Below are 13,644 nucleotides of genomic sequence, written 5' to 3'. Positions count from 1 at the left end.
CTTCAGTGGGGATTAGGCACCTAAATACCTTAGAGCATCTGACTGTGGTGACTATCTTCCACCTGATGTGAAGGTCCTGATCTTAACTGAGCCAGACCAAAGACCCAAGCCTCACCAAGTTCTGTCACAGATACCAGGAAGGTGGCCCCCTTCAAAATCACTGCCAGAGGAATTCAGGGGTGGCAAAACTGGAAGGAAAGTATAGCTAGGCCAAGAGGGACTCAGAAATAAATGGTGAGTTCAGAAAAGAAGTACTTCTGTAAGGGAATCGCATGTTAGGAGCCAGAAATCAAGCCAAAACACCACTTAAGCCCAGTGTAACTGAGTAATTCTCAATATGTGTTAAGGGAAACATCCTTAAACTTGCAGCATTGCTTCTGGCATAGAAACATATAAGGAAATACAGAGGAGATGGGCAATAGAAAAGAAAACTCAAAGAGAAAAACAAAGAAAACAACATTACATTCGTAAAACAAAGAAACAATTTAAAGTCCTGTTTTATTCCCATCTAGTTAAATTAGAACTGGAAAAAACCCACACAATATATTATAAGGAAGAGAAAGCAGAAAAGAAAACAAGCATATGTTCGGTTGACTCCACCATTTGTGAGCTGCCACAGGAAACACAAAAAGGGACTTCAGAAGAAAAGCAGAACACAGTAATACAAAACAGTTGCTACACTGACTAGGTAAGGCCAGCTTGTGGCCAGATTACCATGGAAAGGACTCAGGTTCGAGGTCCCTATGGTAATTGTCTCAGGCTATGTCTTCACTGCAAAAATAGGTGTGTTTTGTTTTTCTTTTACATTCAAATAATCATTACAATATAAAATCTTAATGGAGGCAAGGCATGGGTAATTTATACTGCAGTGTTGGTTGATTGGGCTAATCCTAATATTTCTTCCTTCTGAGTTTTTTACCTCTGTTTGTCTTGTCTAGCTACACTGAGGTAAAAACTACAGTGCACAGGTTCTGCTGGTATTTTTTACTGAGATAACTATCTCAATGTAAGAACACATCATTTTCCCGAGGAAAAGCAAAGCGTCAGTAACCAATTCCTGAAGTGATAAACATCACTGCCTATGATTGCAATCAATATTGTAACCTTTGTTTTAGAAGTTAAATTAATCAGATTAAGGTTATTACCATGGCAAAGCAGCACCAATTATTTTAGACCCTGTTTCAGTAAAGCACATGCTTAACTTTCACAATCATGATAAGTCCATCCTTATTCAGCAAAGCAGATAACATGCCATATTTTCTCACATACAACATGCACCAGAATAGACTATACACCTTGTTTTTTAAATGAAAGATAAAGAAAAAAAGAATTCCTTGTAGTAACTGAGGCCCCAGCCACACATGACATATATTACACAATTAACTGATTAATCACACAGTAAATTTAGACTGCCACATATGTAAAGTAATTTTCACACCATCAAAATGTCCAAAATGTTTAGCTATAATTGTAACCAAACAGCTACAAAGTTAGGACTTGAAAATGTGTGGCAACGTTATAGCTGGTTGCAATCCAACTTTAATTTGAGCGTGTGGCAGGGTCCTGAGTAGCAGCAGCTAGGGAGCCAAGCCTGCTCATTGTTCTGCTCTCTATGAGTAGGGATCTACATTGATGGAGGCAGAAGTTTGTGGCACAGCTGTGCTTTTCATCTTGCTCTTTTTTGCCATGGCTCCCTCCCCCCGCCCCCAATGCACTGGAAAAGAAGTGTGAGTGTATGTGAGAGAATATACATTTTTTTGTTTAAAATAATTATTTAGACTTAGTTTAATCGGAACCTAAACTGACAATCCTGTGGTCCAGGAACAGTGACTAAGATGTGTTCTTTTCCTCTTTTAAAGAAACCCTTGCTCTAGCAAGCTATTTCCAAAGTATTGCTACTTCTCCTTGCACAATGATCTTTCTTCCATTCCTCCTCTGGAAAAAAATCCATTCACTTGAGTACCATATCTCCAATATTTGCCCAGAGTCATGTTATCAAGGGAGAAATCAGAGAGGTCCATTTAAAATCAAATCCTCAGCAGATGCTTTACCTTCTACATCCTGTCCTTTAACTGTAGTGCTGATTTGTTTCTTTTTAACCAATTGCCATGCCTGTCTGTTGCTTAAATTTTAAGCTTTCCTGTTCAGTCCAATGTGCTTACTTTATTGGGCTATGAAAAAAAAAATCTATTGCTGGAGCATAGTGGCAGAGCAGTTAACGCATCATACTATAGCTCCGGAGGAATGCGTCAAGCTTTGGGTGGGATTTTGACAAGTACTACCACAGTTGGCCCAACTGTAAATGGGTACATCACATCGGTGAATCAGACAGATGCATGTGAATGTCGCCCCATCATCCCATATGACAATAGAAATTCATGTTCCTAAATTACACTACCCTGATGGGGCATTAAGTATATCAATCCTAATCAAAAAGAAAAGTCAATACAACTTTTTCCATTGACAAATGCAATTGTGTAGAAAGCAAGGGTCTTTTTTAAAATCATGTTCACGTTAACACATTTTTTCAACAAAAAATTCCATTGAAGATTTTCTATTTTTGAGGGGTTTTTTCAGTTTTCCATTCCTTTTTGATCTTTCCTATACTCATATGCTGCCCTTTGTGTTTTTGATTGCTGCATCTTGTCTCACAAAATGTATCAAACCTAAGAACATTAAGTATTTTGACTTTTTTATATAAATCATTTTATTTTGACATAAAATGGATCAGAATATTGAAAGAATGTTTTGACAGATTATAAATGAAACATTTTGAATTTTTGTCTCATAAAAAGATTTGAAACATTGTGTTTCATACTCTAACCTGAGTTTGGATAGAATAATTAGTGTACCATGATTAAAAATCATGGTATTTTTCATGAAACAGTAATACCATTTTTCAGCAGTTCTTGCTACAATTTTCATAGGTGCATTTCACATTAACAACAGGAAAAGAACAAATGTGTAAAAAGAAAAACATCTGTTTTCTCTAGCACTTTTAATATGAAGAAAGTAGACATATTTCTTTTAGTGCTACTCTTCCGTGACAAGAAACCCCCGGTCTTATCCTGTGTCTATTTCTAGGGCTTCAGCGTACTCCTTCTACTATATGATTTGCATTTTCTATCAATTGGAGGGAAAGATATCTTACCTCCTACCACCTGCTATCTTTACATGATGTTACAGTTTAGAAGAAAAAACAGATTTTGGGATTCAAATACCATAATTCTTTGCATATCAATGGCCAAAAACAACTGGAATCGGAAAGTAATTCTTCCTATACTGAGTCTGCAGAGTGTCTCAGAAGACCCATGCAGTTTTATCATCAAAAGTTAAACTGATATAAATCAATCCATACAATGTTTCATAAAAATACAAATTGTATTCACTGTTTAAACACTTGCCTTTGGACAGTGCAGATAGCAAGGTGATTGGCAATGATTCCTCTTTGTTTTCTTATCTGAAAAATCCTGAGTCAGTTGATCAATTGTTCTGTTTTTCTAGCGCAGTGATTCTCAACCTTTTTTTACTCAAGGCATGCTTTGATAGTCTCAGGATACCCCTCCCAAATTCCGGTTCTTAGTTTTTGACTACAGAAAAACAGAAGAGCAATTTGTCTGTTGTAATGAATTCAGAAAGCCCACAACAGGTCAGAATGGTTTTGAAACTATGAATTCCTATTTGAAATTTCTGTATTTATGTTGTGAATCACGTTTGCACACCTAACATTGCATGGCACCCTTGAAAGGATCTCAAGGCACCTAGGTAAGAATCACTGCTCTAGTCAATCACAGTTTCAATGTGCTTGCCACTGAAATGCCAGCACAATTATAAAATACATTTTGGTGACAGAACTATATATGTTTAGTGTGTGACAGAGGAGGTTTTTATTTGTACAAATATAAACACAGAGTCAATATATTCAAACAATTCTGGAAAAAATCTCCTTGCTCTTTAATCCTACAACTTTACTGATTTGAATTGTTTTGGAAACAGGTAACTTCAGGAAAATAGGTGGTGAATCTAATACTAAACCAATCCCTAATGAAGTTTTAAACTGAAAAACATTAACGTTGCTTCTCAACTTTATGTAATGAATTTTCAGATTAGACAACTAGAGACATAAAAGGAGGATGTGTTTGGTCACAGATGGGGTCATAAAATCACACAGAATAATGTGAAAAATACATACTAAGTAAACAAAAACAGATACAATAAAGGGAAAACTGCAAGCTGCTGTTCTAGTATAAGAAATAAATAATGATAACCTGATGACATAAGTGATAGTACTGCTGAAGGAAAACTTTCTATATAAGGACAAAGCCAATGGTCATGTAGGTTGGAGCCTACAAAGCTGAAAGGAGATGACTGAGATTTCTGCAAAATCCCTATTATCAGATAACAATTATTGTTAAATAAGATATTTTAATAACTTTCATCTTGGAAACACAGGGCTGGATATAGTAGAACACCTTCAGCTTTTCTTTTTACTAGAATGTAATTTATTAATTCTAGTTTGGCTAACGCCTCTGTCCTGTAAGCCAATCCAAACCTTTATGGTACCATTCCTCATTTATTTGGTGAATTGCATCTTGTGAAAGCTAGAGTGTGCATGCTCTTAGCTAGTACTTTTCTACCTTTTTCGTTTATGTTTTGAAGGTATTAAAGATCAATAACTCAATAGTTTTCCATTTTAAGGTAAGTAATATCTTTGGTACTTAACTGATTTGTGTTGCTATGGAACTGAACAAAAGCAGGAAAGTATTGGCGTAAGAGGTAAAGCTATTCTAATCCAAAAGAGGCAGGATTGCTTTAGTTGAACAGAAACAGGAAGATGCAGCTGAAATCATAAAGGTCAACCAGAATTTTGAGGATAAATTAAAGTTAATAGGAGTTTTGCCATTGATTTTAATAGTATCTGGACTGCACATATAATATTTTTAAGAAATCATTTTGATATAAAATATAGTTCAATCCAAAATTGAATTGAAACACAAACTTGAATTATGCTACTTTTTACATTTCATTAATAGGAAGAGTCTGTTCTTATCTACTATTTTGACATATCTCTTTTTTATCCCTTCCATTTGTTCCCTAGATTTTTAATGGAACATTCATGATATGAGCCAACAGGATTTTCAGAATCAACAACTTCTTTGTGAATAATGGATAATAACACAAACCACCTGGACAATGATACTCTGGCGATGCTTCAGAATAAAGCTATTATGTACACCCTCCCAATAGTATACAGCTTGGTAGCTTTAATCAGCATCCCCGGTAATCTGTTCTCGCTTTGGGTGCTCTGCTGGCACATCAAACCCAGAACACCCTCAGTGATCTTCATGATCAACCTCAGCATCACAGATCTTGCCTTGGCAAGCTGTTTTCCCTTCCAGATTATTTACCATATATATGGCAACCATTGGATCTTTGGTAAGAAATTGTGCAGCTTAGTAACAGTGATGTTCTACTCCAACATGTATTCTTCTATACTCACCATGACCTGCATCAGCGTAGAGCGGTACTTGGGTGTAGTGTATCCTATGAAGTTAATTAAGTGGAGAAGGAAGAGATATGCATTTGCTGCCTGCGTTGGAATATGGATCATTTTAATGATAGCCCTGCACCCACTGGCAATCAAAGACCTAACCTATGATGTGCAAGAACTGAAGATTGTAACTTGTTTTGATGTTCTCAAACGGGACATGCTACCCAGCATGTTACAATGGGCAATCTTTCTTCTCACCCTGTTTGTTTTCCTCTTCCTGATCCCGTTTATTGTGACTGTAGCCTGCTACGTTGGCACTATTCGGAAGCTTGTTCAGACCTCTAACACCCATGGTAACAGACAAACAACAAGATCTATTTACCTGGCTGGAATAGTCCTCTTGGTGTTTATCACTTGCTTTGCTCCTAATAACTTTATTTTACTTGTACATATGATCAACCGTATCTTTTATAACAAGAGTTTCTACCCTGCTTACAAGCTCACCCTGTGCCTCAGTTGCCTGAACAATTGCCTTGATCCATTCATTTACTACTTTGCATCCAAAGAATTTTACCAAAAATTCAAACAGGTGTTTGGTCGTAAAGTATCAGTCAGTGACAATTTCGATATCAGGAGGGAAAGTTTATTCTCTGCCAGGACAATGTCAGCCAGGTCAATGTCAAGTGGGCCAATGGAAGGGATAGAGGGAGTTAAGGTATGTTTGCAAAGGCAAGAAAGTGTTTTTTAACCACAGACCCCGGAAGTGGAAAAGTAGCATGAAAACTGTTTTTACCTGGTATCCTGCAAAAACCTTTCCCACAGCAATCGGAATCCAGTGATGTCAAATAGAAAGTATTTCATGCATTATCTTAAATTACCATTTCATCTTGGAAACACACAGGACTGCATAAGAAAGAGTAAGATGAACCAAAGTCATCAGAGGAGAGAAATGATCCAGTGAAACTCCAAGGATTCAAGTGCAAGATATTATTTTATGGAGTGTAACTGTAATTAGATAGCAGACAATAAGCAAAAAAACCCTTCAATCAAAGGTTAATTATTCCCAGTGTTTATTAAAAATTCCTGTATAAAAATTATATTAGAATGTGTTTGGGCACAGGGAGATAGTTTTGTAAATAATGTGTATATTTAGATATTGCTTTCTTATCTTGTAATAGCAAAAGAATGATTTTATCATGGATGCATTATGTATAGCCACTGTGAAGTCATCACAACACTGATATTTTGCACTCTTGATTTTTACACATCCTTTACTAACCACATTAATCTTAAAAGTGGTTAGTTAGGTTAATATTTTTATTTCAATTTCAAATATCACAATATCTCATAAGACAAAGCAAGTATTGAAGACCAACATCAGTACCTTAAGCCACATAAATACCCCAACTGCTAGACAGGTTACATCATAACATTCTTAAAAACTGACATTTCTGAGAGTGAGATACGGATAGTTTAAGTAGCAATTTGCATACACCAACCCACTACAGTAATAATGTTGCTGCTGTTACTCAGGTTATTTTACACCAATTTAAAATACAACAAATTTTGTGGTCCCCTTAAACTAAATTCCCATTACAAACCATGAGAATATTGCATTATTTGATTTATGGACAGAATTTTCACTTTCCTCAAAGTTTATGGTCCAGATTCTTAACAATTTGAAATGGGAATATTGCCAGTCATGGCCATCTGGCTAATATAACCCACCTGAAGATCCTGTCTCTAAACTCTTCTCATAAGTCCTGATATCACTAGATTTGATTTTGATCTTCCCATATTGGAACTGCATTTGTTTCAGGAGGCAGACAGGCAAACAAGCAGAAAGAGAGAAAGAGAGAGAGATAAGAGAAAGAATAAAGGAATGAACAAACAAATGAAAAAAGGAACGAAAGAAAGGGTATGGACAGTTGACATGCACCACTTTCCTGGGTACTAATTAGGTACTCAGGATTATTAGACAACGATATGTTCAGAACTACCTATTTCAATATCCTGACCTATTGTGTTGCAGTACATTGTGTCATACTTTACCTAGATCTGCAACTGAATAATTATTGGAAACATGGTAACTAAAGATTTTGTTAAACTTCTCAAAATATTTGTTCCTAATTATTTATTTAAAATGTTGTTTCATTCTGGCAAAAGGAACAAGCAAGCTTTGCGGCACAACTGAACCTGTATCTTTCTCAGGCCTGAGGAAAAAACCTTGATGCCAAAAATCTTATTGGGTGTTTCTCCCAACTATTCAATTGGTCTAATACAAGGTATCACACAGAACCCCTGCCTCTGATCAACAGTTTCAAGATTAGATCACTGCCATCTACTTGACTTTCCAATTAAGGCAAGATTTGAACCCAGTCCTTTTGAGGTGAATAGGTCTTTGTTCTATCATTAAACTATTGCACTGCCTACACTCTAAAGTCCATTTTTTGTTATATTTGCTAAGTAACAAAAAACACTGAAAAAAACTTGTATCTAACTTTGTAAGGATTTCCTTCTGCCTTTAATCCCCAATCAAAAAGTCAAGTACCAGTGGAGATTATACCCAAGATGAAAAACAATGCGTATAGTGATTTTGTTCTGAAATTATCTGAATATTTCATATAATATTCTAGTGATATTTTAAAGTGTTTCATATAAAGTTTACATTTTTGAATGAGTAGGAAGCTATCCAACATCTACTTCTAAAAAGAAAGTAAAATAAGATGTATAAAATATAATACATGCACAAAACTTTGTAAAAATATGACTTGCCTTAGACAAGGTGAGCCACAGGTCTCCCAGGCTGCATGCCATATGGATGTATCCCCAATATAACATGTGGGCATGCAGGTGCCCCACCCCACCGCTACACCATATACCTGTGCAGATGCTCCCCCAGCCACCACTGCACCATGGACCTGCACGGCCTCAGGCTCACCCTCTGCTCCCTGCACTGCACTGCACATTGGTCTGGTCCTGGGAGCAGGCACCGAAAGTGGAAGCTGGAGAAGAGAGGAGGGAGCCCTGAGACTTTAACTGCTATCACAGGCAGTGATGAGGGGAGTGGTGACTGGGCAAGGGCCCACAGGCCACCCCTAGGGAGTACGTGCATTAAACTTTGGAGTAGGTACTCAGGGAAACTCCCATTCAAGTCAAAGAATATTTCGCTGCATAAAGAATGCAGAACCTGGCCTTATGTATATTGCCTTTTGGACTCAGTGGTGTGGACTGTAAAGCTAATTTCCTAGTAGATCTATAACTGATGTATTCAAAGAACAAGGGTATTGTCCTTTGACCCTTGGAAAGGTCTTTTGTGGAATGCCACAAAGTTATTGACACATGGGTGACTGGTGCCTCTTGAGTCATGGCCCCCCTGACACCAGTCAGCAACCCGGGGCGGGGTGGTCCCCCAGCAGCCGCTCTCCCTGACCGGGGGCGGGTGGGGGAAGTCCTCCCGCAGCTGATCTCACTCACCAAAATTTTTTTTTGTTTCATCTTGGGGAAAGGAGCTTATGCCACTTTTGTCAGGGACATGCTAGGTTTCCCACAAAACTGAGCCAAAACAATTCAGCAATATCTTTGTAGATTCTAACTGAGGTTGATTTAACTCTGAGCAAGCTCATTTAGGAGACTTTCAGTTGACAGTTGTGAATATTGGATGAGGCTTTATATGTTGGCCTACCATGACTGCTATCATTTGAATTTTTGGTTAAAATGCCTAAAGTCTACCAACCTTTCTATGTGAGGTGTGATTTGGAACCAGTTATTTTGAGGCGAATCAGATAGTTTGCAATGTTAACGAGGAGTCCTTGTAGGTGGTACCTTCATTTGAAGGGATACAGATGGCTCAGAGATATTTGATTATTTTATTTTCTGGGTGGCTGGGATAATTTTATGGGAAGGGGTCATGTCAGGATAACTGTATAGATTTCTATTTTTTTCTCTAGGTTTGTGTGATCTACTATTTTAATTGCTATAAAGTACTTTGGCCAGTTTGTGCGTGCATGTAATAAAATAAATACAAAAAAAGGCAAAAAAACATGATTGGAAGTTGTTTCCATTGTGTGTCTATGTCATATGTAAGTTACTTCAAAGCTTGGAGCTATACAGGCCAAGGAAGTATGAAGTAATAGGTATTAATTTTCTATTTCTGTCTGCTTTTCTATTTTTTCTATTTCCTTCAACATTTTCTCTTGTTTCCTAAGCACCTTTGGTGACTGAGATTTTTGCCTTTCTGTTAATTTTACTTGACTTTTTAAAAGCCAGGGGCTGACATTGCCATACACACTATCCACAACTGAATTCAAAAAACAGATTTTAGAATACCACTAAAATAAGTCATTGACTCCCCATTAGACTGTCCTCTCTGCACAGGATCTACACAGTGATTCATTTTCACTACCATTTGGAAAAAATATATATTAAGTCTCTATAGCTGTGAATTTTGCTATCTCTTTGGAACATAAAAATAGTGCCAATATACTTGACAACACACTGTATCAAATAAAAAATGGTTTTAGAGGTGACACTGTCACATCCTACTACAGTCTTGCTTACTAGCTAGACACTAGTCTGTAGTGGGTGGAGTCAATCACTAAATCCTACATGTTTCCAAGCTCTGTGGGTCTTAGTAGTGACTGGCATGCTAGCTCTTCCTTTTTCAGGCATACTCTCAGGTGCAGACCCCATTTCTTATTCCTCTCATGGCTAGTGAGATGCTGCAAGTCACCTTAAACACTGCTGTCATGCCACAGTGGTCTCAAACACCTGGTTGCTTAGATACATTACTTCCTCAGTCTACCTAGCAGGGGATTTCTGGTTTCTAAATACATAGTTCATAGACCATGTGACAGGTACAATAAGGAATAAGACAGTACAAAGAGTTATAGATGCCACTAGACAACAAAGGCCTGACCACAAACTCCTGTCTGATAGATCTCAGCCTCCTGTTTGGGCCAGTGTCTGCTTGTATTAAGGCAACGGCAGTCTCCCTAGTCTTTCTCCTGCAGCAAGTCCCTGATGAGGCTGGGACGAGTTAACTCCTTTTGCTTCAAAGCATCTAATTACTAAACCAGTTTTGATACTTTTTTTTCTGCTTCTCAGCTTATGCTGGGATATTTTATTCACTCTTTGGGAACTGAAGCTCCCTGGGGGTGTTAACAGTTCTCTGCTTGTAGCTCCCCAGTGTCCCAAGCCAATGGCCTTCCTGCAACTTCTGAGACATCAGCCTGATGTGTGCTTACAAGTTTTGCCAGCATAGCTATGTTAATCAGGGATTGTTTTTTCTCACGCTTGATAGATACAAATGTTTAAGCAAAAGCCCCAGTGTAGGGGCAGGCAATTATTTTGGATGGAAGGCCGCTTAATGGGTTTTGGTGAGCTGTTGAGGGCCACATGGGTACCCCCGCCCCTTGACAGTTGCACCACCCACTGGTCAGCATATTGGGACTGGAAGTTCTGCCCCTAACCCCTAACCTTTGCCACCGGAAGTTCCTCTCCTTGCCCCCAGGCACATACCCTTCTGGTTCATGGCTGTATCATGGTGACCACCTGTATCTCAGTGCCTTGCAGACCTTGGGCTCCTTACCCACTAATGATTTATAACTCTAATTCAGACCCTTGCTTCCTGACTTGGTCTGTTCCTGGTTTGTGACCTTCTAGGTTCAAACTCTGGCCACCCATGTCCCAGTCATAGTCCTGTGAGCTCCTGTAAGTGAGCTTACAAAGTGTCATGTTGAAAGTTATGTTATCAGATTGGAGAACAGTTAAAGAGGAGTCCCTTATGGGTGGATTTTGATACCCAAACTGTTCAACATTTTCAATAGTGACCTTAATGCAAGAACTGGATCTGTATTCTGAAACTTGTGGCTGATACAAAGTTGGGGAGATGTTGCTAATATAGAATAGCATTAGGCCATTATATATGAAAAAGTAGGTAATCTTGTGGAGTGCAGTATTATAAATTGGCATGGAGTGTATGAGTATGCCATTCAAATGCACTTAGGATGAAGGGCTTTTCCTATAAATTGGGGCTTTATAGACTGGACAAAAAATAGGAAGAGAGGGACTTAAATGTTCTGGTTCATCAGAGGATGACTATAAGTCACTAGTGTGAGGAGGCCATGAAAAAGGGTAGGTAGTATATATGAGACAAGAAAATATTAGTACCACTGTACAAGGCAGTGGTAAGGCCCTGTTTAGAATGTCTGGATCAATGATCATAAAAAGCTTTAAAAGATAATAAGTAAAATGAATGGCTAGTACAATGATTAATGGAATGAAGAAACCATTCTCATGGAAAGCATGGCTTGTTTAGTCTAGGAAAACAAAGTTTGAGTGGGTAGGAAAGGGAAGAGTTATTTCAGTAAAAAATAGCACATGGTAAACTCTGTTTACAAACAAATTTAGTATTGAAATTAGAAGACAATGTTATTCTGAAGCCACTGCAAACATCATTAGTATTACTCAGATACTACAACCTGGAGTTTAAATTAATTGACAGGCAGCAACATGTTGTAACTCATGGCACTTGGCAGGAAGTGCCATGAGTTACAGTCAACTCCTGGACCCAACAGATATTCACTGTTGGGTCCCAGGAGTAGGGGGATTGAGCTGCAGTTTGGAGCAGCTGCAAGTCTGTAGTTGCTCTTCCCTAGCCCTGTTCCTCCTTTTCCTAGTCCCAGGGCTGTCTTCAGAATTGAAGGGCGAGGGGATGGGGGGGAGGGGAAGGAATAGGAGGAAGTTCCGTCTGGGGGTTGGCAACATTTTGCTGGAGGGTGAAGTGCTCCAATCTACCTACCCCACCCTCCAGCAAAATTTCATCACTCCCTTCCCCCTCTCCCATTCTGAAGACAGACCCAGGAGCAGGACTGGGCTGTGAAGACGCACCATTTTGGCATTCCTTCATCTGAACAGTCATGTAACACTCATGTAATGAGAGTTCAGATTGTCATGGGATCCACACTCACCTACAAAACCCACATTCACCCCCTTGTTGGCACTGGATTTGGACCCAGCCCCTATACCTTGGTTCTGGGGGAGCACAACCCTCAGACCGACCGCAACACCTGCCAGTTGATAATAGGTGAATTTACTGATACAGATAAATAGCAAAAAAGCAACAATACAAACAATCAAGCAATTCTATATCTACCAATCCTAGGGCTGTCATCAGAGTCAAGGTACATCTGATCAGGATTCAGACTCCACTGTGAGGCTCTCTCTCTTAGGTGTCAGCAGTCTGGAGGTGGGATACCAAGACCCACAGCCCCCTTCCAGTGGGGTGTCTGAGACAGGCTGCTGGAATGCCCTTGGTTCATGGTGGCCTTGGGGACCCTTTCCGGGGGATGGGGACAGGGATGGGGACCCCTCTTCAGGGAAAAATATGGGGAGGAACAGGGAGGGTTGAGAAAGAACAGGGAGGGACCCTTTGTTAATCTCAAGTCTCTGCTTTTCTATTCTCCTTCCCCTTTGATGACTTCTGATGACTTCATCTGTGGCTATCTCTGGTTGGCTATCTTTCTGTGGTCACACATCCACGTAGCCTTCCAGGCCTTCTCCTAATTTGGTCTGTTCCCCCAAAACCGGGACTCAGCCCTGCTGCTGCTCTGGGGCCTTGTAGTTGGTGTCATTTATCTCTTTATGAGACAGTATGTTACGTACTTCCTCAGTCCCCAGGCTTTGTGTCCTTGTTGTGTTAGGCAACCTGTCTGCCTTAAGGGCTGTGATCTCGTGTTATAGCTTGCCCCGCTCAATTCTCAGGCTATGTCCATCTGTTGGTCTTGTTATGCTAGACAGTTTGTCTGTTTTCACGGCTGTGTGTGTGTCTCCCAAGCTCTTTAGAAATCCATTTAAGCCCTGCTGCCCATCTTCACCCCTTATAGTACATATATTTATACCTATAAGCCAATTCCCAAAAAAGAGACCTTTAAATACTGTTTCTAAGCCAACACCCCCCTCCTGCAGGCAGGAGCTCCCCTCCCCACTCACCAGCTGTCCAGCAGCATGCCATCATGCTCGCTGCCTCCACATAGGGCTCCCAGCTGGAGTGCCGGGAGCTCCATGGAGGTGGAAGCACAGAGCCCATCCAGTCCAATGGCATGCAACCTCTGAAAGCTCATGTCTCCTGCTGGCTTTCAGAGGGGCAGCTG

General features: G+C 39.4%; 1 protein-coding gene across 4 annotated transcripts in view; it reads left to right on the top strand.

The window, feature by feature from the left end:
- The window catches only part of LOC102385934 (P2Y purinoceptor 8-like), a 53,107-nt gene extending 43,584 nt beyond the window's left edge, over positions 1-9,523 (top strand). For all 4 annotated transcript variants that reach the window (XM_006027308.3, XM_006027307.3, XM_025208496.1 and 1 more), the window contains one exon: positions 5,099-9,523. In XM_006027308.3, the coding sequence (XP_006027370.1) occupies positions 5,166-6,239 (1,074 nt within the window). In that variant the 5' untranslated portion in view covers positions 5,099-5,165 and the 3' untranslated portion in view covers positions 6,240-9,523. The remainder of the gene's footprint in view (positions 1-5,098) is intronic.
- Positions 9,524-13,644: the final 4,121 nt, after the last annotated feature.

Source organism: Alligator sinensis, unplaced genomic scaffold, assembly GCF_000455745.1.
Source record: "Alligator sinensis unplaced genomic scaffold, ASM45574v1 scaffold395_1, whole genome shotgun sequence".
Classification (NCBI taxonomy): domain Eukaryota; kingdom Metazoa; phylum Chordata; order Crocodylia; family Alligatoridae; genus Alligator; species Alligator sinensis.
Note: the sequence above shows the minus strand (reverse complement) of the source record. Positions and strands in the feature narration are given on the sequence as shown.